The sequence below is a fragment of the Chiloscyllium plagiosum genome, unplaced genomic scaffold, assembly GCF_037043375.1.
Source record: "Chiloscyllium plagiosum isolate Xiang-an unplaced genomic scaffold, Cpla_swu_hap1 HiC_scaffold_32, whole genome shotgun sequence".
NCBI classification, from domain to species: Eukaryota; Metazoa; Chordata; class Chondrichthyes; order Orectolobiformes; family Hemiscylliidae; genus Chiloscyllium; species Chiloscyllium plagiosum.
The window spans coordinates 18,285,835-18,311,275 of NW_028270170.1; the positions used below are offsets into that span (position 1 = coordinate 18,285,835).

The 25,441-nt window shown below is 39.8% G+C and overlaps 1 protein-coding gene across 1 annotated transcript in view; it reads right to left on the reverse strand.

Moving 5' to 3' along the window:
* Window positions 1-16,833, reverse strand: part of LOC122539874 (ceramide synthase 6-like) — a 41,700-nt gene extending 24,867 nt beyond the window's left edge. The window contains exons 1-5 of the mRNA XM_043675006.2: window positions 16,350-16,833; window positions 5,170-5,275; window positions 2,973-3,103; window positions 2,477-2,534; window positions 1,462-1,512 (exon numbers count right to left, since the gene is read on the reverse strand). Of these exons, the coding sequence (XP_043530941.1) occupies window positions 1,462-1,512; window positions 2,477-2,534; window positions 2,973-3,103; window positions 5,170-5,275; window positions 16,350-16,543 (540 nt within the window). The 5' untranslated portion in view covers window positions 16,544-16,833. The remainder of the gene's footprint in view (window positions 1-1,461; window positions 1,513-2,476; window positions 2,535-2,972; window positions 3,104-5,169; window positions 5,276-16,349) is intronic.
* Window positions 16,834-25,441: the final 8,608 nt, after the last annotated feature.

The following is a 25,441-nucleotide window of genomic DNA, read 5'->3' on the forward strand; positions in this document are numbered from 1 at the left end:
TTAGGCTAATGCAGGAGATATAGTGATCAATTTTTTTTTAAAATCAAGTCGGACCCTGTCCTTCTAGTTTTAACTGTGCCTAATAGAAGTATTCTTATAACAGAGCAACTCTCTTTAGTTGGCCTGTAAATTTACTACATGGCATGTTAGTGAGAACACCAGTTCAGTTCTTAACTGGCCTGAGATAGCTAACCTCAGCTCGATGAAATGTATGCTACATTTGACCCGAGAATCCCAAATAGGTAAGAAGCAAGACCAAGAGAAAGTTCCTACATCTGATTATTATCCAGTAACACTCTATTGCATGTGCATTCATGCAGATGTTACACAGGGACAGGATTTGGCTCTGCTGTGATCCCCTGGATCAAAACTTTTGCCAGTATTTAATTTGTTCATTTATTGGAGTCAACTTGATCCCAGAAGTTTGACTATCATTGATCTCAATTTGGTCTGTCCTGTGTTGACCTTACACATTCTGAACAGGCCAGCTGCATACAGTCCATTATATCCATCATCCACTTTTTCCTCTGTTCCTTCTATGTTTTCTGCCAGTCTTCACTCCCAATAACAATCACTCTCTACTATCTGCTCTATTGAGAAGACCAAAGCATCATAATTTTTATTTGATTTTATTGGCTTGTTTCCTTTTTCCTCCAGCCATTTCCTGCATTTCCTCATTAATCTATATGGCTTTTTAGGATAAGTGGAATATCCTCCTTTAGACAATAGACAATAGGTGCAGGAGTAGGCCATTCTGCCCTTCGAGCCTGCACCACCATTCAATATGATCATGGCTGATCATCCTTTATATCCACATAGTCTCATTGTTTGCTGTCCATTGCTTTGAGGCCTCCAACATAGAAGATAAAATGGAGCACCTCAGTGTTCTTTTCCTAATATTCAATTTCCTTGAGGTTTACATAGCCTTTTTTCTGACAACCAGATCTTCCATCACCAACAATAACCGGTCCAAAATATGTGAATCATTTCACTTGTTCCAGGATTTCATTAACTCCAGCAGTAAAAATTGAAGTAATGTTTCTGCCTATCACCATTATCTTGGTCTTTTTGACATTCATTTTTAATCAATATGCCATTATTTACGTATGATGAATAAGTGTGATACAGCATGGATTCTTTGTATTAGCTACAATTAGAGTGCAACAATTGGTCAAGGGCTTTCCTCAGAATTACAAAAGAATTATTTTTCATGACAAAGCCTCTGACCATGCTATCACTCACCAGTCCTTCCCCTGCAATATCCTTAAACCACTGTAATGAGTGCAATATGTTTGTGTGAATCAAGGTTTGTAATGTTCATGAGATGGTCAATGAAGGCCTTCAATTGTTCATTTTTCCATGGCCTAGATAACAATTTTATTTTTATCTGAAATAACAGGATGCAATAAAAATGTGCCAGAGCACTAACATTAACTAAAAGATAATAAAAATAATTCTCACATGAAAAGGATAATTGTACCAGCACTCTCTGGTATTCCAAAGCCATGGACTCTGTAGAGGAAAGAAGCATACATAAATTTAAAAAGTCAATGCACTTTCAGTATGAAACAGAATTTTAAAAAACAAATTTATAAAGCAAATATTTTTTTTTAAAATACACACATCAATTCTGACACAAGATTGGCATCTACCAAGAAAAAAAAACAAATGCAATACCACTGTGCAAAACAGAACAAAGAAAATGAGTTACAGTTTGGACGCTGATTTAAACACATGGATCACTTAAAATTCAACTGATTTTCACTTAGTTTGCAACAGTCAAGACTCATACACTAACATACAAGAATCTGGAAGACTCCCAGCTGAGCTATTTGCCTCCTAAGTGCAAAACTGCCAAAAAAATGTTTGTGCTGGAGTTGTTGACAGTTCTGATTATAGATTAACATATCTGTAAATTTGTGCAATTGAACTGAACAAATAAATAGCAAGCTTTCAAAACCAAAGATCCTTTGAGAACTTACGTGAATTTCTCCAGTGAGTTTGCTGGACTACGCAAGCAAATGAAAGTCCAAATTTGATCGATGGCTGTACTGAATGACCGGATCTCAATCAGAGAAACAAAAAAGAGGGGAAAAAGACTATACCTGGACATAGCATGACAAAAGCAGGGTTCACCTTTCTTACAGTGCCATCCAATAACTCTTGCTGTGAATGCAGTCTTAAGTGCAACAGGATCAGACTCAGATGTGATAGACCTGGCAGCCAAATAGCTCACTAACCATCAATGTCAAGGCTCAGGCCTCAACAAAGGCTATTTGACTGAGGTGCCACATGATGACTAACACTCACAGAATCGTACCCCAACAAGTAGCAATCACCTGCAAGAAAGGCAAACTCAATAGTGGAGAAAAAAATGACACTTTTTTCAAATTGTGAGAGATCCTAAAAATCTGTTTTCTGTACTAGTACATGTTCCAAACTAAGTATTTAAAATAAGACTAATTTATTTCCTCACCTTTGACAGGTAATAAAAACTGAACGAAAAGGCCCACAGATAGAAGGTGAATTTCCACCTGTAAAAATAAAATCAAAGTTTTACTAATACAGTGCAACATTGTACAGGAACACCTTAATTTGAAAAATAAAACAAACTCAAATGCATGCATTTTAAACTATTTTCTCGTTGTCCAATAATGGGATGCCCAATAGTTTAAAATTAGGTCATGGGTCTAAATAAGTACACATCAAGAGGCAGCAACTAATTTCAGCTGCTTGCCCCACATATAGCCTCAGGTAAAAATTTGAAGCCCAACCCATAAACAGCTCATGTTGGAGGATTTGATTGAAGAAATATTGATAGGGACCTGGGATGTCCTTCTACCATCTCAGCAACAAGTGAGGTGTGAAATGGAGAAATGCTGGGGAAAAATGAACTCCCTAAACATGAACAAGGAATGTCTTGGAGTTCTCAAAAGTACATTGGAAAATGTGGTATGACAAAAATCAATTACATGCTCTCGCAGAACTTTGTCAGCAGACTTGGTCTGTCCTGATATCGCCGCAGCTTGAACCATTGTATCACTTTCTTTGTGTCCCAATCCAGCTGTTTGGCCAAACGATTCAGATGAGTTTTACCAGGTTCCTACAAAATTATTAAACAGCCACATAAACTTCGTTATTAAGCATCAGGAATTATTTTTCAAGACAACAATTTCCCAGAAGACATAGAAACCTACTATAGCCCTTTGCTATTAATTTTTCTTTCTAATATAAAAGGAAGTTGAAACCTGAAATGTCTAGAAAGAGAAACTAGATTTATGATCCTCTCACAGCAGCCTCAAAGACAGCAGGCTGTATATTTCACATTATCCAGCTTGAGTCTTTTCCTAGATGCAAAATTAGTTCATTGAATGATTTTGATATTCATTACTATGCTATTTGAAAAAGTCAAAATGCACTCAAAGCAAAGAAGTAAAAAATCAGAACTAATGATATATCAAAGTGTAGCGTTGAAGTGAAATTTTTAAAAAATAATCAATAATTGTGGGCAATGGAAAATAAACTTTCACTTATGAATTAGTACTTCACGTAAAACATACTTGGTAATTTTACAGGACACTCTCATAACATTATCATTATTTTCTGTACAGAACTGTTGTGTCTTTGGTTATCTCCATGCACGATTATTATGTGCTGTCCTGGTTTGTCTGTCTTGCTCCATAATCTATAAACTGCAACACATCCAAATTTCTACTCTCTATATCTGTAATAAATACCACTCATCCATTACTTCAGTCACATTGGCTTCCAGTTCCCCAACATGTCAAAATTTATAATTTCCATCCTAGTATTTAAATCCCTTTTAATCTTTATACCTTCTTCAGCTCAATATCCTGCTCCTCAAACTCTCTAATCTTCTGACTGGTCTCTTGCGCATCTTTTCCTCCATTCACCTCACCAATGCTGGCCACACCTTAAATCACATACCTATATACTCAAGTAAAAGTCGACCCCCTATTTTTGGCCAAAAAATCTGGAATTTTCTATATACCTCAAGCAAAAGCCAACCATAGTTCTTCATAGATAACAGATCAGCATTTGTGAGTCAAGATATTATCCTGCACATAAAATGTTACAATGAGGAAATTAATTTTTTCATACTATTATGTATTTTAATATACAATTCACAATTTGGCATGAAAGTTTAAGACACATCAGTCAGAGTCAGGTGACAATCTCACGGTGTTCAACTCAGCATAGCTCAGTTCCCCTATAACATTCTGGAATACAGTCAAATACCTAGTTGAGGTTTTGAAATTTCTTCATCTATTGTAAAAACGCCCTCCAGAAAAGAACAAAAAATGTACAGCAGCGTTTAAACTGCAAGTTATTGAAGTTGCAGTGAAGACAAATAATTGTGTAGCAACAACAGAATTTTGTGATTCAGAGAAACTTGAGAGGGACTGAAGAAAGATATCAAATCAACTTCAGACAATGCCAAAATGAAAGTGTGCCAGAGGTAAAGCTAGCAAGTGGCCACAATTGGAGAAAAAAGTTGCTGAGTGGGTACTTGAAAATTGTCAAAATGGAAAATATATTGGTCATGAAGCCATTCAAATCCATGCACAAAACGAATCAAACAAGGATGGAATTTTGGGTTTTAAGACAAGTACTGGGTGGTGCACAAGGTTCATGAGAAGGCATGACTTAATACTTCAGCAGAGAACTAAGATTGCACAAAGGCTGGTATTTTGGACTATAACATGAATTTCAGCCCCACAGAAGTAGTATCCATGTAATAGCCAACCCCATAAAAGTAACCTTAAAAAAAAGTTTAAAACAAATTCAACTTTTACACAAGTATATACGATAGGTCCCACACTCTGGAATTCTCTCCCTAAACTCCTAACCACCCCCCCCTCCTAGAAAACTTTCCTTGACCAAACCCCCAAATCTCCTCCTTTAGCCTGTTTTGTTTGTCTCTGTGAATCCCTGTTCATCAATGCAACGTATAAATGCTCTACTACATTCAAACAATTATATAATGACAAGTTGCTGGTAATGAATATTATGTAAGATTAGATTAAAATCCCAGAAACAGTTCATATATTAATGTTTATAACTATTTGGTGTAAAGTTATTTATTTAGTTTCTAAAACTTATCCTCTTGTAGTAATTATTTCAAAGACATGATCAATATAATCTCACCGTAGTTATATCTTTGAACACTTTTTCAAGAACAACATTTTGCTGAGCCTTCTGGATTGGTCTACAATCTACTCCAAGGAACTTAGCAAATGGTGTTGCAATAAACCTAAAACCATTGAAATACAGAAATTGAGATTATACCAGTAAGCACAGATTTTAAAAAGTCACCAAATGCATAAATTTTTTTAATATAATGAAAAAGACTCCATTTGTGAGATTTCACATCCAACAGGATGGAGATCTCTCAGAAATAGACTATGGTATTTGGCAGACCCCACAATTGATTGTGAGAGGTACTGATTGATTTCTTTAAACCTATACTGAAGGTGCTAAACTAAAAGTAACATTTGTACAATGTTGAGATTTCAGAGCAATACTATATTAATATACAACACCACATTTATAAATTAGATAGCTGTTCAATAATTCTTATAACTTGGTGGTTTCCACTGTATATACTGCACACACATTATAAACAGTAATATTACTATATCCATGTGTTTAAACTTAATCTGACAAACAAAAAAATGATATTGAAATAACAAGTATAGTTGTAGCATTGAAATCCACAATGTTTTAAATTAGAAGAAATTTTAATAAAAGGAGAAGACTTCTTTCAGAACTATTTAGGAGTATTTCTTGTCATTATATCATAAACAAAGTGATAGACACATATTCATGTCTAAACTTGTTCATATATCTGAGGTATGGGGTGAAGGCCAAGTATTTTCTCACTGGAAAGGGTAAATTGAACAGAGTCACTCTAGATTGGTTTGATATTCCTCTCTCATAAGTGACAGTAGGTTACAGCTCTTAAGATCTTTAAAATACCATAATCAAAGTGGCTAATGGAATGCCAGCCTTTATACCTACAGGATTGGAGTATAAGGATGCAGAAGTTATACTGCAGCTACACAAAACCCTGCTGAGACTCCATTTGGAGTACAGTGAGCAGATCTGGGCACCACACCTTTGAAGGATATATTGGACACTGTCTTTGAAGGCAGTACAACATAGGTTTACAAGAATGATAACTGGACTTCAGGGGATAAGTTAAGAGAAGAGATTATACAAATTTGGCTTATTTGTCTAGAATTTAGATTGTTAAGGGGTGATCTGATTGAAGATATTAGCAGAAAAAAGACAGAGTGGATAAAGATAAATTATTTCCACTGGTTGAAGAGTCTCGAACTGGGGACATAGTTCAAAAATTAGGGTTAGACAGTTCAGGAGAGATGTTAGGAAGCACTCCTACACACAAAGAGTGAAAGAGGTTTGGAACTATCTTCCATAAATTATATTTGATACTGATCAGTTGTCTATTTCAAATATGAGATAGATAAATTGTCAAGCAAAGCAATTCAGAGATATGGACCAAAGGCAGATATGTGGAGGCAGGCCACAGGTCAGCCATGACCTTACTGAATGGCGGAACAGGCTTGAGGAGTTGAATGGCCAACTCCGATGTTTCTCGAAACGTCATACTGGGTTTGAAATGTTAACTCCAGTTCCACCTCAATGCTGGAAATCTGACACAAACTAGGAATGTTGGAGAAATTCAACAAGTTTGGCAGCATTGTGGTATTTTGCTTTTATTTGACTTAGGGTGTAGGTTTGCTCGCTGAGCTGTAGGTTTGATATCCAGATGTTTCATTACCTGGCTAGGTAACATCAGTGGCGACCTCCAAGTGAAGCAAAGCTGTTGTCTCCTGCTTTCTATTTATATCTTTCTCCTGGGTGGGGTTCCTGGGGTTTGTGGTAATGTGATTTCCTGTTCATTTTCTGAGGGGTTGATAGATAGCATCTAGATCTATGTGTTTGTTTATGGCGTTGTGGTTGGAGTGCCAGGCCTCTAGGAATTCTCTGGCATGCCTTTGCTTAGCCTGTCCCAGAATAGATGTGTTGTCCCAGTCAAAATGGTGGCTTTTTTCATCCGTGTGTAGGGCTACGAGGGAGAGAGGGTCGTGTCTTTTTGTGGCTAGCTGGTGTTCGTGTAGACTGGCGGCTAACTTTCTGCCTGTTTGTCCTATGTAGTGTTTGTGGCAGTCCTTGCATGGAATTTTGTAGATGACGTTGGTTTTGTCCATGGGTTGTACTGGGTCTTTTAAGTTTGTTAGTTTTTGTTTGAGAGTGTTGGTGGGTTTGTGTGCTACTAGGATTCCGAGGGGTCTTAGTAGTCTGGCTGTCATTTATGAAACTTCTTTGATGTATGGTAAGATGGTTAGGGTTTCTGGCTGTGTTTGGTTTGCTAGTCGTGGTTTGTTCTTGAGGAATCGGACTACAGATTGAATTTGTAGAGTCAAGCTGAAAGCAGGTTTTCAAATAATATTCTCACCCACGGGATAGGAAATGTTCAAGGATATTTACATAAATAAAACCAATTACAAACAGGCAAGTGATCTGCTAACAAAAATCCAACAGTTACATAATTAGCCACAGTCCATGAGAAACCATAGAGATCTTTGGTTGGGGACACAGAACAAGTTATATAGCCAGTTCTAAAGAAGGGTCACTGGACCCGAAATATCAATTCTGATTTCTCTCCACATATGCTGCCAGACCTGCCACACCAAACTTTCCAGGAATTTTGTTTTTTTTGTGAAGCTGAATAGCTTGACAGGCACCACTCCGCATTAAGCATGGGGAAAGGCAAAATTGCATAGACCAGAATGGGAATCAAATCCAGAGGATGTCAATCAAACACAATTGCATAAAATAAAGTCTCATGGTTTAGGGCTATCATAATATCATGAACAGAAAATTGCCTGGCTGGCAGAAAACAGTGTAAGCATAAAGTATGCTGTGAAGATGATACAAGGAGTTGCAGATGAATATAAAAAGGTTGTGTGAGTGTGCAAGAAACTGGTAGATGGAATGTAATGTAGGAAAATGTTCTCTTTGGCAGGAAAAAGAAAAAAAGTGCACATTGCTTAAGTGGAGGAACGACTACAGACTTCAAAGATGCAGAGGGATTTAGGTGGTCTGGCGCATGAATCACAAAATATTAGTATGCAGATGCAGCATATAATCAAGAAGGCTAAGGGGATGCAGTCCTTTATTGCAGGAGGTGTGGAATATACAAGGAAGGATGTTATGCTTCAGTTATACAGGGAATTGGTGAGACTACAGCAGAAACGTGCCATTTCGGTCTCTTTATAGGAGGAAGGATTGGTACCTAAAATGGGTGGTATCTCTTATAAACGTAGATTGAATAGGCTGGTTTTGTTTCTACTGGAGTTTAGAAGAATGTGGAATGATTTGATTACAGTGTATCAGATCCGGAATAGTCTTGACAAGATTGACATAGAAAGGATGTTTGCTCCTGTAGGTTTGTCCAGGACTAGAGGGCACTGTTTTAACATTAGGGGTCACCCATTCAAAACAGAGATGAATTTTGTTCTCCAAGATTTGACAGACTTTGGAACGCTCCACCTCAGAAGTTCGTGGAAGTGGAGTAATTAAATATTTTTACGATATAAGTGGATAGATTCTTATAGAACAGGCAAATTGCAGGTTATTCAGGGCAGATTGGAATGTGGAATTCCAAACACAAATAAATCACCCATGATTTTGTTCAACAGCAGAATAGCCTCAAGGTGGTGACTGGTATACTTCTACTCTTATTTCATCTACTCTATTAATCTATGCCATTGGCTTTATGCTGCACCACACACCAGCCTCCTGCAATGACCACGTTGACATTTTGAAACATCCAATTACCACACTGCCCTGCCCTTTTCCTATAGCACAGTAACTGCTTTCCTGTTCAAGCATACAGTGAAAGATGTTATGATGCAGATGCTAAGGTGCAAAAAGTGAAAACCTCACTAATAAGAAAATTCATTTTGAACAACTAAAATGAAGATATAAATAAGGGTTTAAAACATTTGGAAGCCTTGAAATCCCTACACTACAAGCAAAGTTGTGTAACATTAAACCACATTATAACAAACTTCCATTCAATTCTATATAGAATCGTAGAGATGTACAGCATGGAAACAGACCCTTCGGTCCAACCCGTCCATGCCAACCAGATATCCCAACCCAATCTAGTCCCATTAGCCAGCACCCAGCCCATATCCCTCCAAACCTTTCCCATTCATATATCCATCCAAACGCCTCTTAAATGTTGCAATTGTACCAGCCTCCACCACATCCTCTGGCAGCTCAATCCATACACATACCACCCTCTGTGTGAAAAAGTTGCCACTTAGATCTCTTTTATATCTTTCCCCTCTCGCCCTAAACCTATGCCCTCTAGTTCTGGACTCCCTGATCCCAGGGAAAAGACTTTGCCTATTTATCCTATCCACGCCCCTCATAATTTTGTAAACCTCTAAAAGGTCACCCCTCAGTCTCCGACACTCCAGGGAAAACAGCCCTAGCCTGTTCAGCCTCTCCCTGTAGCTCAGATCCTCCAACCCTGGCAACATCCTTGTAAATCTTTTCTGAACCCTTTCAATTTCACAACATCTTTCTAATAGGAAGGAGACCAGAATTGCACGCAATATTCCGATAGTGGCCTAACCATGTCCTGTACAGCCGCAACATGACCTCCCAACTCCTGTACTCAGTACTCTGACCAATAGAGGAAAACATACCAAATGCCTTCTTCACTATCCTATCGACCTGCGACACCACTTTCAAGGAACTATGAACCTGCACTCCAAGGTCTCTTTGTTCAGCAACACTCCCTAGGACCTGACCATTAATTGTATAAGTCCTGCTAAGATTTGCTTTCCCAAAATGCAGCACCTCACATTTATCTGAATTAAACTCCATCTGCCATTTCTCAGCCCATTGGCCCATCTGGTCCAGATCCTGTTGTAATCTGAGGTAACCCTCTGCGCTGTCCACTACACCTCCAATTTTGATGTCATCTGCAAACTTACTAACTGTACCTCTTATGCTCGCATCCAAATCATTTATGTAAATGACAAAAAGTAAAGGGCCCACCACCGATCCTTGTGGAATTCCACTGGTCACAGGCCTCCAGTTTGAAAAACAACCCTCCACCATCACCCTCTGTCTTCTACCTTTGAGCCAGTTCTGTATCCAAATGGCTAGTTCTCCCTGTATTCCATGAGATCTAACCTTGCTAATCAGTCTCCCATGGGGAACCTTGTTGAACGCCTTACTGAAGTCCATATAGATCACATCTACTGCTCTGTCCTCAATCTTCTTTGTTACTTCTTCAAAAAACTCAATCAAGTTTGTGAGATACAATTTCCCACGCACAAAGCCATGTTGACTATCCCGAATCAGTCCTTGCCTTTCCAAATACATGGACATCCTGTCCCTCAGGATTCCCTCCAACAACTCGCCCACCACCGAGGTCAGGCTCACCAGTCTTTAGTACCCTGGCTTGTCTTTAACCGCCCTTAAAAAGTGGCACCATGTTTGCCAACCTCCAGTCTTCCGGCACCTCACCTGTGACTATCGATGACACAAATATCTCAGCAAGAGGCCCAGAAATCACTTCTCTAGCTTCCCACAGAGTTCTAGGGTACATCTGATCAGGTCCTGGGGATTTATCCACTTTTAACCATTTCAAGACATCCAGCACTTCCTCCTCCATAATCTGGACATTTTGCAAGATGTCACCATCTATTTCCCTACAGTCTTTATCTTCCATATCCTTTTCCACAGTAAATACGGATGCAAAATATTCATTTAGTATCTCCCCAATTTTCTGTGGCTCCACACAAAGGCCGCCTTGCTGATCTTTGAGGGGCCCTATTCTCTCCCTAGTTACCCTTTTGTCCTTAATATATTTATAAAAACCCTTTGGATTCTCCTTAATTCTATTTGCCAAAGCTATCTCATGTCCCCGTTTTGCCCTTCTGATTTCTCTCTTAAGTATACTCCTACTTTCTTTATACTCTAAGGATTCACTTGATCTATCCTGTCTATACCCGACATATGCTTCCTTCTTTTTCTTAACCAAACCCTCAATTTCTTTAGTCATCCAGCGTTCCCTATACCTACCAGCCTTCCCTTTCACCCTGACAGGAATATACTTTCTCTGGATTCTTGTTATCTCATTTCTGAAGGCTTCCCATTTTCCAGCTGTCCCTTTACCTGCGAACATCTGCCTCCAATCAGCTTTCGAAAATTCTTGCCTAATACCGTCAAAATTGGCCTTTCTCCAATTTAGAACTTCAACTTTTAGATCTGGTCTATCCTTTAGAAAATATTGAAGGTTACTATTTTTAAAAAATCTTTTAAAAGTGCAGTAGATTGCAATGAAGCTAATTTTGATCATTGAGGGATATATTTTTTAAAACAGTGAAAAAAAAGCTAGAATAGTCATAGGAATTCTTTAAGAACGTACTCACGAGAGTTCAGGAAAAATGTTTTCTGTTAAAAGAAAATACAATCTAATCAATAATAAAACTTCTTAGATGAATAAAAGGATAAAAGAGAAAAAATTAAAGGAGGGCAAAGAAGATCACAAAACTAAAATTTTGAAAGAACGTAATAAGTAGTACAAATACAGAAAGAACAAATTAAAAGTAAGGCTAGAGATAGGATCTTAAAGGGTTGTATAAAATCAAGACTCTATAATAATAATGAAATGGCAGAAATATTGAAAGTTACTTCACCTCAATTCTCACCATGGAGGTTAACTTGACAAGGCATGACTTTAAAAGAGATTTCAAAATAAAATCTCAAAAACTTAAGATGGGAAGAGGAGTGATAATTGAAAGGATAATTATACCCTGATAGGATAAAATTCATGGACCAACTGGATTATACTGACACATGCCAAAAGAAACTAAAAGGAAGAGATAGCAAAGACCTATTAGATATGGACATATAAAATTCAAATAAAAGGTGAAATGCTTCGATGGACAGGAAATGTTGTACCTATACAGAACTTAAGGGAAACAGAAAAGGTTCTAGAGTACTGTAGACCACTTAGCGTAATAGTGCTGATAGTACAGGTAATGCAAACTTTATTCAAAGATACAGGTAAAAAAATCTATAAAGAAGAAGTACAGAACAGTTTGAACAGATTTCAAACATCATGTTTGACCAACATTATTGCATTATTTAAGACAAGGATAATGCATAATATTCTTGCTTTTTTTAAAAAAGGAAGTCATCAATAAGGTACTGTGTACCAGGCCTATGACTAAGGTCAGAGATTGTGAAGTTAGGGACGAGTAGCAGAATGAATAGCTAACTAGTTACAAAAGAGAATAACAAAGAGTCAAGTTTCAAGATGATTATTCAGAATTTTAAAAAATCTCACAACACCAGGTTATAGTCCAACAGGTTTATTTGGGAGTACTAGCTTTAGGAGCGCTGCTCCTTCATCAGGTAGCTGTCCTAAACTCGGTGTTGTATTATTCAGAATGGAAGAGGGTGGGAAGTAGTGTTTTACAGGATCACTGCTGGGACTACTGTTGTTCACCACTTTTATTGTGATTTGAACCTGACAATTGGAAGTACAATATCAAAATAATAATAGGATACCAAATTGGGTAAGAATACCTTATACTGAGGAAAACTGCAACAAAATATGCTTAAGATGTTAACAAACTTGCAGAATCAGCTTACAGCACAACCTACACCGATATTTGTTTGTGTTACTGTACTAAGTAACCTTGTGCTAGGGGAATTGAGCTTTCAGTTTTCTCTGCCTAAGTCTCAGCCCAGAAAATCCCTTGACAGCATAGAAGAAATTCAAATTCATTAAGGGGAGAAAAAGTACGATCCTGTATTTTTGCATTGCAAGGCACAAGTAGCCAAGTCAAGAATTTTAATGTAAAATTAATATATCGCTTAGGTCCCCTTATATATATATATATATTCCTTTTTGAGAATCCTACCATATATAGGATGTCAAAACCATGGAGAGGTACAAGTGTGATTTGCTAAAGGTATTGGAAAAGCAAAGAACTGGATAGCTCATTCAAAAGTATAAAGTGCCACTTAACAGTACTCTTTTTACATGGGGTAGGTCACTATTGGTCAGAAGCAGGAGGCTTTTCACTGGAGGCTCAGTTCTCAGTTTTTATGCGTATCTTCATAGAAAATTACTGACAAGTGTCTTTCATGGATTATTGAATTTTGCACAATTAGTGAGTGAGTCATCGGGAGCAGGAAGGTCCTAAGTTTTATTTCTAGTCTGTGCAGTGTCAGCTGATCTTCACCAGACCAACAAAACAATTAGCCTCAGCACTCACTGAATAAAGGGTGAAGTGCTTCTCACCCAAGCAGCATTTACTTGTCTGCCCTGAGACAGTGGAAGCAATTTTGGCTGTACAATCATAACATGTAGGATAGTGGATCTCTCCCAATTTTTAAACCAGCGAACAAAGCACAGAACGGAAACTTATCTTGTGTACTTCCCGATTAACTTGAATTTAACTAAATTTCTATTTAAGTCTGTATTTTAATCCTAATCACTAAACTAAATTTGGAACCATGACATCTCCATGTACAGCTACCAATGTTTAAGCCCATCATTGCTGTGTTGCCACCTGAGTAATAGTCTCATCCATATACATCTCATATACTTTCTGAAGCAAAAGGAAAACATTCAATGTTATGTGGATACTTATTTATCCAATGTGTGTATTTTGAAATCATGATGTAGTCATGTATATACCCTGACTTTACCATCTTTATAAACTTCACACATTGCTCCCGGTGAATTAGCATGTTTATCCAAAAGTATCTGAGCTTAGAAGGCCCAGATTGTTTTATGATTACTATTCAGGAATTGGGTTCTGGCAAAATATGTGCATGGAGCTTGGGTGGATGGAATCAAATTTGGCTGTAATGCTCTAACATTCAACCAAGCTATTTTATTGCATGCAAATAAATGAGCATATGGGAAAGGTACAGAGTATTCAATTAGTTGTATACAGTCAATATCTTTAGGCAAGTGAGTAGCAGAGAAGATGGGGAAAAACACTGCAATGGAAATAACACCTTCTAACAATAATCACCACTGAACAACAAATTATTATTAGCTGTTTAGCAGTTTAAATGTAACTACAATGTGGAATATTTTTACTAAGTTTCTTTCGATTAACTTTATGAAAAACAAGGTGCTTGGACTTTCATGACACATTTTCTATAGGAAAATAAAATATCACTTAACATAAATTGCATCTTTTATTACTTTCAACCTTCCTTTCCTCTCCAAAGTTCTTGAAGGTGGTTTCATTTTTCAAATCTATGCCCACGTTTCCTGAAATTCCATGTTTGAATTGCTCCAGTTCAGGTGTTTATTCCTGCTGCAATACTGAAACGGACCTGATCAAAGTGGCAAATGACATCCTTTCTGATTTGGAGATGCCGGTGTTGGACTGGGGTGTACAAAGTTAAAAATCACACAACACCAGGTTATAGTCCAACAGGTTCAAATGGAAGCACTAGTTTTTGGAGCTCCAAAATCCAGTACTTCCAAATGGACTATAATCCATTGGACTATAATCTGGCGTTGTGTGATTTTTAACTTTGGACAACCTTTCTGACTATGGACTTTGCATTCCTCCTTAAATTTCTCCAACATGTTGACAGCCTTTGTCATGTTAATCGCATCATCCTCTCCAAATAGCCCTCCTCCATAAACCAGCTTAATGGGACCACACTTATTTGTCTCCATTCAGTAATTATCCAGCTATAATCAGAGAATGATCAGCAATAGTTTCTCTTCCATTGGCCTATCATTGATCTATCATTGACCCCTTTCGATTTTAATCTAAATTAACCCATTGGTGACATCCTCTGAAAACACAGTAGTTTCCAAAAAACACCCTCACCATCACTGGACCCCTCCATTATCTCTAAACCTTCATGCAGTTGGCCCCAACATGCAGTATTGAATGAGCAGAAACTTCCTTCAACAAAATATTTTGGAAAACTGAAGCCATTGTCTCTTACCTCCAACACAGTGCTCCCTAACCATCAATTCCATCCATCTCCCTGGTAGCTGCACATCATTGAACCAAATAGCTCACCATCTCAGTTGTGTTTGACCCCAAGATGTGCTTTTATTCACAAATCCATTCCAAAACAAGGCTCACCTGCTTCCACATCTTCAACTTTTCTCACCTGTCCTTACCTCAACTCATTTGCTTTTAAACACATCCACATCTTTGCTACCTCTAGGCTTGATTTTTCCAATACTGATGCCTCATACTTCTCATTTTCTGTCCTCCATAAACTTGAGTGCATCCAAAACTCCACTACTTTATCCTAACCTGCACGAAATCTCATTCACCCTGTATTCACCAATCTACAATGGCTCAAGTTTCAGCAATACTATTTTTAAATGCCTCCATGATGTCACCCCTCCCTACTTCCAGACACCTCCAGCATTATAATCCTGAGATCTCTGATCCTTTAAATTCTGAGCTCATGTGTGATCTTTTGTAACCATATCAGCATCTTAGGCTCGAATTCCTAGAATTCTATCCATGAATTTCCCTGTCCTCCTTTGACTACCTAGTTACTATCTCCCTCAATGGTGTAGTGTCCAACCTTCTATTAAACCCTTGGGATGTTTTACTACACTAAAAGCACTTTTTTTTTGATCCTCTAAATTCTGAGCTCATGCGTGATCTTTTGTAACCATATCTGCATCATAGGCTCGAATCCCTGTCCTCCTTTGACTACCTAGCTACTATCTCCCTCAATGGTGTAGTGTCCAACCTTCTATTAAACCCTTGGGATGTTTTACTACACCAAAAGCAGTTTTTTTTAATACGAGCTGTAATCGTTAATAAATAAGAGCTACGTTATAAACTCAAAGGGGAAAAGTGTGCAGGACTGGGGGAAAGAATGGGGGTGTCGGACTACGTGTAGATTGATCACAGGACCAACATAATGGATTGCATTATGTCAAACTGTTGTAGAACCATGGACAATGTGTCAGAACTACAATTGCCTGGCGACGTCTGTCGGCAGAATACTGCCAGCACATTTGAGAAGTTGGAAGTTCCGATTGACCCAGCCTTTCTTTTTTAAAACATGAGGATAGCTATCTTTTGGGGGCGAGCGGTTAGACGGCCGCTTAAAGTCAAATTACCAAATAAATTACTTTCACATCATTAGAAATGTGTAAACATTTTATTAAAGGAAGTGCCGGTTTGTCAAGAAAGAAAGCCAGCGTACATTCGCCCAGAGTGTATTTTCCTTTCTCTCTTTTCCCCCATTACCTTTCAAACAGAAGCCGCAATACGTAGATCGCCCAGGTCCAAGGGAGAATAAAATACAAATCCTTAAGCCGGGGGTACACTGGATCCTGCGAATTTTCCAGCTGTGCCCTGCTGACATTGTGGGGCAGCCAAAAACTCTCGTCCCAGACTGAAATGGAAAGCCAGAGCGGCAGCCAACCGCTGCCCTCCATCATCGGAGCTGCCAAATCCACACCAGAGTGAAAGACTCAGCCTTACAGCGAACGTGACCCCTACCGTTCTGTCTCATCTATTGGTTAAACATATTCGAAAACAAATTCCTGCTTCGGCTTCCACAAACCAGCGCTCCTTGTTAAATAAAGTCTCTAGGACCCCACTTCTTTAAAAATCAATTACATTATGTATTAATGAAAGTACTCATAAACAAAATTAGATAACATTAAAGTTGTCAAGCAGGTAAGATATATCCATTATGTGCACAGAAATTTGCCAAAAGGAGTTGCCTTTTTTATTCTCAACCTGAAATCTCTTTAAAAGTTTAATTTTTCACGTTGATTCAAAAAGTTATTTACGCCGAAGTGACATAACCAACGAGTCAATGAAACCGCTCGTAGGAGGGCTCTGAATTAACATACACAAGATTGAAGCGCAAACCTCTCGATATTTAAAAAAAAACACGGAAGCACCGCGCCTTCTCTCAACGAGGATACATGTACAAGGCCCAGTAAAATCTGAAACTGTTTTCGAGCAGAATAGGGTCCGTTCCAAGCATGGTAATTTCTGATTCGATTTTATTTTTAAATCGAACTATTTTTAAACCGGACTATAAATTTGTCTGAATAGTTTTCGTAAACAATCGATAACATAAAATCCCTAGTGTGGGGACAGGCCATTTGACCCAACAAGTTCACACCGAATCTCTGAAGAGTATCCCACCCCTGCCCAACCCCACATTTCACATGGCTAATACACCTTAACTACACATCTTTGGACTGTGAGATGAACCCGGAGGAAACCCGCACAAGACGCTGGTATTGAACCCATTGCCTTAGCAATGTTAGGCATCAGCGCTAACCACTGAGCCATCATACCATCCCCGAATTTATATAAAAAGTACTAGTCATACACAAAAAAAATTACTAGAAAAACATTTAAGGTCATAAACCCTGTTTAAAGTTAAAACAAGACATGAGATAAACACTATTTTTCTTGTTTGTGAATTATCTGGTAAACTTCGGTTTTGTAAACTGCCAACCCACGTCATTGATCAAAACAATCATTTTGCTAGATTGGAAACTGTCAACTCGCTAACTGTACTAATTACATCAGTCGGAAACCACAACAGGAAATTATCAAGATCGATCAAATTGTCTGGCAGTATCAAAGGCTGTTAAATCATCTTTCCTACTGTTAGGTGTGGACAAATTTGATGGTTAAAGATAAGCTGATTGTTTTTGAGAGGTGCAGTGCGATGGTTTCATTCAGCACATCCGCAGAGCAGCTAGAAATGTAGTTTTTTCAAACTTCCCTTTCAACGACTTCGTGCCCAATATTTTAAAACAGACATCTTTTCAATAATACGTTTAGTTGTTGTCTGATAAGAAAGATGGTCTCTATGAAAAAATATTTGTTGGTTTTTACTTAGCATTCGAACTATTACACTGATAGGATTTCCAGAATTTGAATATAGAGGGCAGAAGTGGTGCTGACATTTTTTTAGTTTAATAAATTACACTTTCTCGTTTATAATTCTACTACAACATTGTTAACCATTGACTTATTTGTACAGTAAGGTAAAAATAATGACTGCAGATGCTGGAAACCAGATTCTGGAGCAGTGGTGCTGGAAGAGCACAGCAATTCAGGCAGCATCCGACGAGCAGCAAAATTGACGTTTCGGGCAAAAGCCCTTCATCAGGAATAAAGGCAGAGAGCCTGAAGCGTGGAGAGATAAGCTAGAGGAGGATGGGGGTGGGGAGAAAGTAGCATAGAGTACAATAGGTGAGTGGGGGAGGAGATGAAGGTGATAGGTCAGGGAGGAGAGGGTGGAGTGGATAGGTGGAAAAGGAGCTAGGCAGGTCGGACAAGTCCGGACAAGTCAAGGGGACAGTGCGGAGCTGGAAGTTTGAAACTAGGATGAGGTGGGGGAAGGGGAAATGAGGAAGCTGTTGAAGTCCACATTGATGCCCTGGGGTTGAAGTGTTCCGAGGCGGAAGATGAGGCGTTCTTCCTCCAGGCATCTGGTGGTGAGGGAGCGGCGGTGAAGGAGGCCCAGGACCTCCATGTCCTCGGCAGAGTGGGAGGGGGAGTTGAAATGTTGGGCCACAGGGCGGTTTGGTTGATTGGTGCGGGTGTCTCGGGGATGTTCCCTAAAGCGCTCTGCTAGGAGGCGCCCAGTCTCCCCAATGTAGAGGAGACTGCATCGGGAGCAACGGATACGATAAATGATATTAGTGGATGTGCAGGTAAAACTTTGATGGATGTGAAAGGCTCCTTGGCCTTGGATAGAGGTGAGGGAGAAGGTGTGGGCACAGGTTTTACAGTTCCTGCGGTGGCAGGGGTAAGTGCCAGGATGGGAGGGTAGGTCGTAGGGGGGCATGGACCTGACCACGTAGTCGTAGAGGGGCGTGGACCTGACCAGGTATCTAAAAATCGATAAATTTATCTAAAAATCGATAAATTTCCTGGCCCTGATAGGCTACATCATAGCATTCTGAGAGAGGTGGCTGATGAAATAGCAGAGGCGCTGACTTTGATCTTTCAAAAAATCACTGGAGTTAGGGAAAGTCCCAGACAATTGGAAAATCGCTGTTGTAACCCCCTTGTTCAAGAAAGAATCAAGACAAAAGATGGAAAATTATAGGCCGATTAGCTTAACCTCAGTTGTAGGTAAAATTCTAGAATCCATCATTAAGGATGAGATTTCTAAATTCTTAGAAGTGCAGGGTCGGATTAGAACAAGTCAGCATGGATTTAGTAAGGGGAGGTCATGCCTGGCAAATCTGTTAGCATTCTTTGAAGAGGTAACAAGTAGGTTAGACCAGGGAAACCCAGTGGATGTTATCTATCTAGACTTCCAAAAGGCCTTTGATAAGGTGCCTCACGGGAGGTTGCTGAATAAGGTGAGAGTCCATGGTGTTCAAGGTGAGTTACCGGCATGTATTGGAGATTGGCTGTCTGACAGAATGCAGAGAGTGGAGATAAAAGGTTCTTTTTCGGAATGGCAGCTGATGACAAGTGGGGTTCCGCAGGGTTCATTGTTGGGGCCACAGCTGTTCACTTTATATATTATTGATCTGGATGAAGGGACTGCGGGCATTCTGGTGAAGTTCGCTGATGATAAGAAGTTAGGTGGACAGGCAGGTAGTACTGAGGAGGTAGGGAGGCTGCAGAAAGATTTAGACAGTTTAGGAGAGTGGTCCAGGAAATGACTGATGAAATTTAATGTGAGCAAGTGTGAGGTTTTGCACTTTGGAAAAAAGAATACAGGCATGGACTATTTTTTAAACGGTGAGAAAATTCATAAAACCAAAGTACAAAGGGATCTGGGATTACTAGTCCAGGATTCTTTAAAGGTTGATTTGCAAGTTGAGTCTGTGATTAAGAAAGCAAATGTTGTGTTGTCATTTATCTCAAGAGGGTTGGAATATAAAAGCAGCGACATGCTTCTGAGACTTTATAAAGCTCTAGTTAGACACCATTTAGAATACTGTATCCAATTTTGTGTCCCACACCTCAGGAAAGACATAGTGGCTGTGCAGCGACTCCAACAGAGATTCAAACTGATGATCCCTAGAATGGTAGGCCTATGATGATTGGCTGAGGATCCTGGGATTGTATTCATTAGAGTTTAGAAGGTTGAGGGGAGATCTAATAGAAACTTACAAGATAATGCATGGCTTAGAAAGGGTGGACGCTGGGAATTTGTTTCCGTTAGGCAGGGAGACTAGGACCTGTGGGCACAGCCTTAAAATTAGAGGGGTCAATTTAGAACGGAAATCAAGAGAGATAGTTCTTTAGCCAGAAAGTGGTGGGCCTGTGGAATTCATTGGCATGGAACATAGTGGAGACCAGACATTGGGTATCTTCAAGACAGAGATTGATAAATTCTTGATCTCGCAAGGAATTAAGGGCTATGGGGAGAGTGCAGATAAGGAAATTAAAACGCCCATCAGCCATAATTAAATGACGGAGTGGACTCGATGGGCCGAATGGCCTTGCTTCCACTCCTATGTCTCATAGTCTTTAAACACTGAGAATGAGGATGCAGGTTTCGTGCTTAATATGTAAATCCCAGAACTTCTTTCAAGTCACAGTCCTGAGATAACTTAAGGTTTTATAAACAAAAGTGACATCTCAGCTCAGACAAGATATTTACATATTACTCATTCAAACTCTGCAATATCATTCTATGTGATTAAAAACTTAATAGCAATCTAGGTTTCTTTCGTACTTCACATCAGTTGTATGACACTTTGATTACAATAAATTCTGTGCCCTATGATCCTGCCCTACTAGCTCCCTGATGAAGGAGCAGCGCTCTGAAAGCTTGTACTTCCAAATAAACCTGTTGGATTATAACCTGGTGTTGCGTGATTTTTAACTTTGTCCACCCCAGTCCAACACTGGCACCTCCACATCATATCTAACAAAAGAGAATCTAACCATTGTCTCTTGACATTCAAGGCATTACTGTCATGCATCATACATTCATAGAGCTATACAGAATGGAAACAGACCCTTTGGCCAACCAGATTATCGCGAACTAATTTAGTCCCATTTCCCAGAATTTGGCACTTATCCCTTTAATCCCTTCCTATTCACATACCCATCCAGGTGCCTTTTAAATGTTATAATTATTTCAGCTGCCACCTCTTGCTCTGGGCAGTTCATTCCATACACGTATGGACCTCTGCGTGAAAAGGTTGCCCCTTAAGTCCCTTTTATATCTTTCTCCATCACCTTAAAACTATGCTCGCTAACTCTGGACTTCCCCACCCCAGGGAAAAGATCTTGGGCATTTATCCTATTCATGCCCCTCATGACTTTATAAACCTATATAAGGGCACCCCTTAGTCTCCGACATTCCAGAGAAAATAGCCTCAGTGTCTCCTTATAGCTCAAACCCTCCAACCCTGGCAACATCCTTGTACATCTTTTCTGAACCCTTTCAAGTTTCACAACATCCTTCCTACAGCAGGAAGATCAGAACTGCACTCAGTCCTGTATTCCAAAAGTGGCCTAACCAATGAGCTGGAGCTACAACATGACCTCTCACTCCTATACGCAATACACAGGCCAATAAAGGCATGCATACCAAACGTCTTCTTCACTATCTGTCTACCTGCAACTCCACTTTCAAGGAACTATGAATCTGTACTTCAAGGTCTTTTTGTTCAGCAAAACTCCCCAGGACCTTACCGTTAAGTATATAAGTCTTACTCTGATTTGCCTTCCTGAAATGCACCTCACATTTAACTAAATTAAGCTCCATTTGACACTCCTTGGCCCTTTGGCTCATCTGATCAAGATCCTTGACAACTCAATTGGGTTTGCTTCTCTCTTGTGATTGCATAGCCTTGCCATAGAAAATATGTAAAAATGCTTTGTAATCTGTAAAGAACCTTGCTTCCTTGCACAAGAACATGGTCTAGTTCATCATCAAACTGGAGACAAAATAAAAAAAATCAGAAAGTTGATTTCCAATAGTAAAAGTCTTCATCATTAGTAAAAACAGAAGAAATAATGACACCAACAATTCTAACTCCTTTAACATTATAAAACACGCCAAGGTGCCTTGCAGGATTACCATAAAATGAAGTATGACAGCCAACCACATAAAGAGACATTAGGTCACATGATCAAACCTTTATAGTACAAGGGATTTGCCATTTTAAATTAATACACTAACAAAGTAGGACTGATTTGGATTGTGATAAACTATTTCTCTTTTTCTTTAAACCAGGCTGCAGCCTTTGGCCCAACTGATCACACAAGGCTCCACTACACCTCCTTTATTGCAGAATAGGAATTCCCTCACATGTTCTATTCCTACCTGTCAATTTGTAGCCACAACATCATAACATTTTTTGCAATGGCTCAATTATGTCAGGAATTCCCAAATGATATATTATTAATCCTCTGCTTTTTTTTTCATTCACAAGTTGCCCCTCAGTTCCATCATCCTAAAACACAACAAATTTTATGTTAACCTTAACAAGACACAGTTCAACTCAGCACTGCATCTGCCGATGTCTCCACTTCCTCCGATTGGTCACATTGATTATCTAATATCCAATATTAGATGAGCAGAAATTTCCTCAATTAAATATTACGAAGAATGAAGCCATTGTCTTTGGTCTTTGCCATAAACTTTGTTAGTTAACCAACAATTCCACCCCTCTCCCTAGCAATTGTCTAAACATGTGCAATGTTTTAGCACTTGCACTGAATATCTTCATCACAATATATTATGGAGGTTCAATCAATCACAATCTGCTTATAGTCCAGGCATACAATTTGACCTTAAGTTGAGCTTCTGACTCTACATCTGCTCTATCATGAAGATTGCCTACTTCCATTTCTATGACATTGTGTATCACACTTCCTGCCTGAGCCCAGCTGCTGCTGAAGCTTCATTTTAATATTTATTACTTCTAGAATCAACTATTCCAATGCTCTGAAGGTCAGCTTCAACCTCCCATTTTTCAAATTTGAGTATACCCAAATACCCGTTGGCTGGATCCTAATGTCTACCCAATATCCCTTTGCCTCACATTTTGGCAGTGCTCTCAATTTACAAGGAAATTCTCATGCTTGAAATCCCTCCATTCTTCAAGCCTTCCCTTCTCTGTATCCTCTAGTTTTCCAACCAACTTAGATCTCTATGCTCTCCAGTCCTGACTTTGTGGATCACTGACATTCTTCATTCTATCATATGCAGCTGAAGACACAGCTACCATAGAGCTAATCTTTGGAATTTCTTTCCTTACTGAAAAATGTGTTGCTGGAAAAGCGCAGCAGGTCAGGCAGCATCAAAGGAGCAAGAGAATCGACGTTTTGGGCATAAGCCCTTCTTCAGGAATGAGGAGGGTGTGCCAAGCAGGCTAAGATAAAAGGTAGGGAGGAGGGACTTAGGGGAGGGGTGTTGGGAATGCGATAGGTGGAAGGAGGTTAAGGTGAGGGTGATAGGCCGGAGAGGGGGTGGGGAGGCGGAGAGGTCAGGAAGAAGATTGCAGGTCAAGAAGGTGGTGCTGAGTCCGAGGGTTGGGACTGAGATAAGGTGGGCGAGGTAAATGTGGAAGCTGGAGAAATCTGCATTCATCCCGTGTGGTTGGAGGGTTCCTAGGTGGAAGATGAGGCGCTCTTCCTCCAGGCGTCATGTTGCCATGGTCTGGCGATGGAGGAGGCCAAGAACCTGCATGTCCTTGGTGGAGTGGGAGTGGGAGTTAAAGTGTTCAGCCACAGGGCGGTTGGGATGGTTGGTGCGGGTGTCCCAGAGGTGTCTCTGAAACGTTCCGCAAGTAGGCAGCCTGTCTCTCTAATGTAGAGGAGGCCACATCGGGTGCAGTGGATGCAGTAAATGATGTGTGTGGAGGTGCAAATGAATTTGTGACGGATATGGAAGGATCCCTTGGGGCCTTGGAGGGAAGTGAGGGGGGAGGTGTGGGCGCAAGTTTTACATTTCTTGCGGTTGCAGGGGAAGGTGCCGGGAGTGGAGGTTGGGTTGGTGGGGGGTGTGGACCTGACGAGGGATTCGCAGAGGGAGTGGTCTTTCCGGAACATTGATAGGGGAGGGGAGGTAAATATATCCTTGGTGGTGGGGTCTGTTTGGAGGTGGCAGAAATGACGAAGGATGATACGATGTATCTGGAGGTTGGTGGGATGGTAGGTGAGGACCAGTGGGGTTCTGCCCTGGTGGCGATTGGATGGGTGGGGTTCAAGGGCGGAGGAGCCTGCTTTGCACATCCTCCTCATTCCTGAAGAAGGGCTTATGCCCGAAACGTTGATTCTCCTGCTCCTTGGATGCTGCCTGACCTGCTGCGCTTTTCCAGCAACACATTTTTCAGCTCTGATCTCCAGCATCTGCAGTCCTCACTTTCTTCTAATTTCTTTCCTTAACCTCTCTACATGTTGGCCTGGCTTTTATCTTCTCTAAAGAGGTGGAGAAATCGACATTTTGGGTGTAACCTCCACCTCCTGATGCTGCCTGGCTTACTGTATTCTCCCAGCCTCCTGACTGTCTATTTTGGATTCCGGCATATGCAATTTCTTTTGTCTTTTACCTTCTCTAAGGCATTATTACGAATGTCATGTCAGGTTCATATTTGGTTCAGCTCATGGTAACCACAAATGTTGGCAAATGTTAGTCTGTGCTGCTGACACAACTAAAGTGAATTTAATATAAACAGGAATTAGTCAGTAGATAGCCATTGGAAAAAAAATGACAATTTAGTTGATTAAATGAGTAGGAGATATGGGAGAAAATCAGGCTTAGCAGTCATTATGAATAGCTTAAACAGGACAGGCCACAAGCACTTGCACACCTGCCTTCTTCTTAGTCCCTTTGGAATGAGGATGCCTTGCTTTTCCTTCAGTTTGATGTTTCCAAGTAAGCTGATAAGTCCATTATGTGTTCTGCAAAATCTGCCACATAAATGGCAAGTTGTGCCTGAAATGTTGGTTTGACATGGTTGTTTGAAGGTTTGTGCACTTCCTTCAAACTCTCAACTTTGCCTCTTTATGTTCCCAACGTAGTTCCTCAATGTGTTTTAATGGCATTTTTAATAAGCCATCTCCGTAAGTTAGCCGGTATTTTTGACCTGTTAAGGGATGTTTGGAGGACATTCTTAAAGTATTTACACTGCTCTCCAGGGAGCCCCCTGCCATCTATGACAAATAGAACAGCTGCTTTGCTTTAGCACACATACAAACGTCAATGACAGTTCTTGCAGCATCATGATTGTGTATCCACCTTTGGGCCAAAAGGGCTTTGTTTGAGTCCAGAGGCACGTCATAACATGCCTGAGCAGGTTGATTAAACTTATCTACAATGACATACTCTGTCTAGGGCTGCTGGTCCTGAGTGATTTGCAACCTCAGTGCTGGGAAGT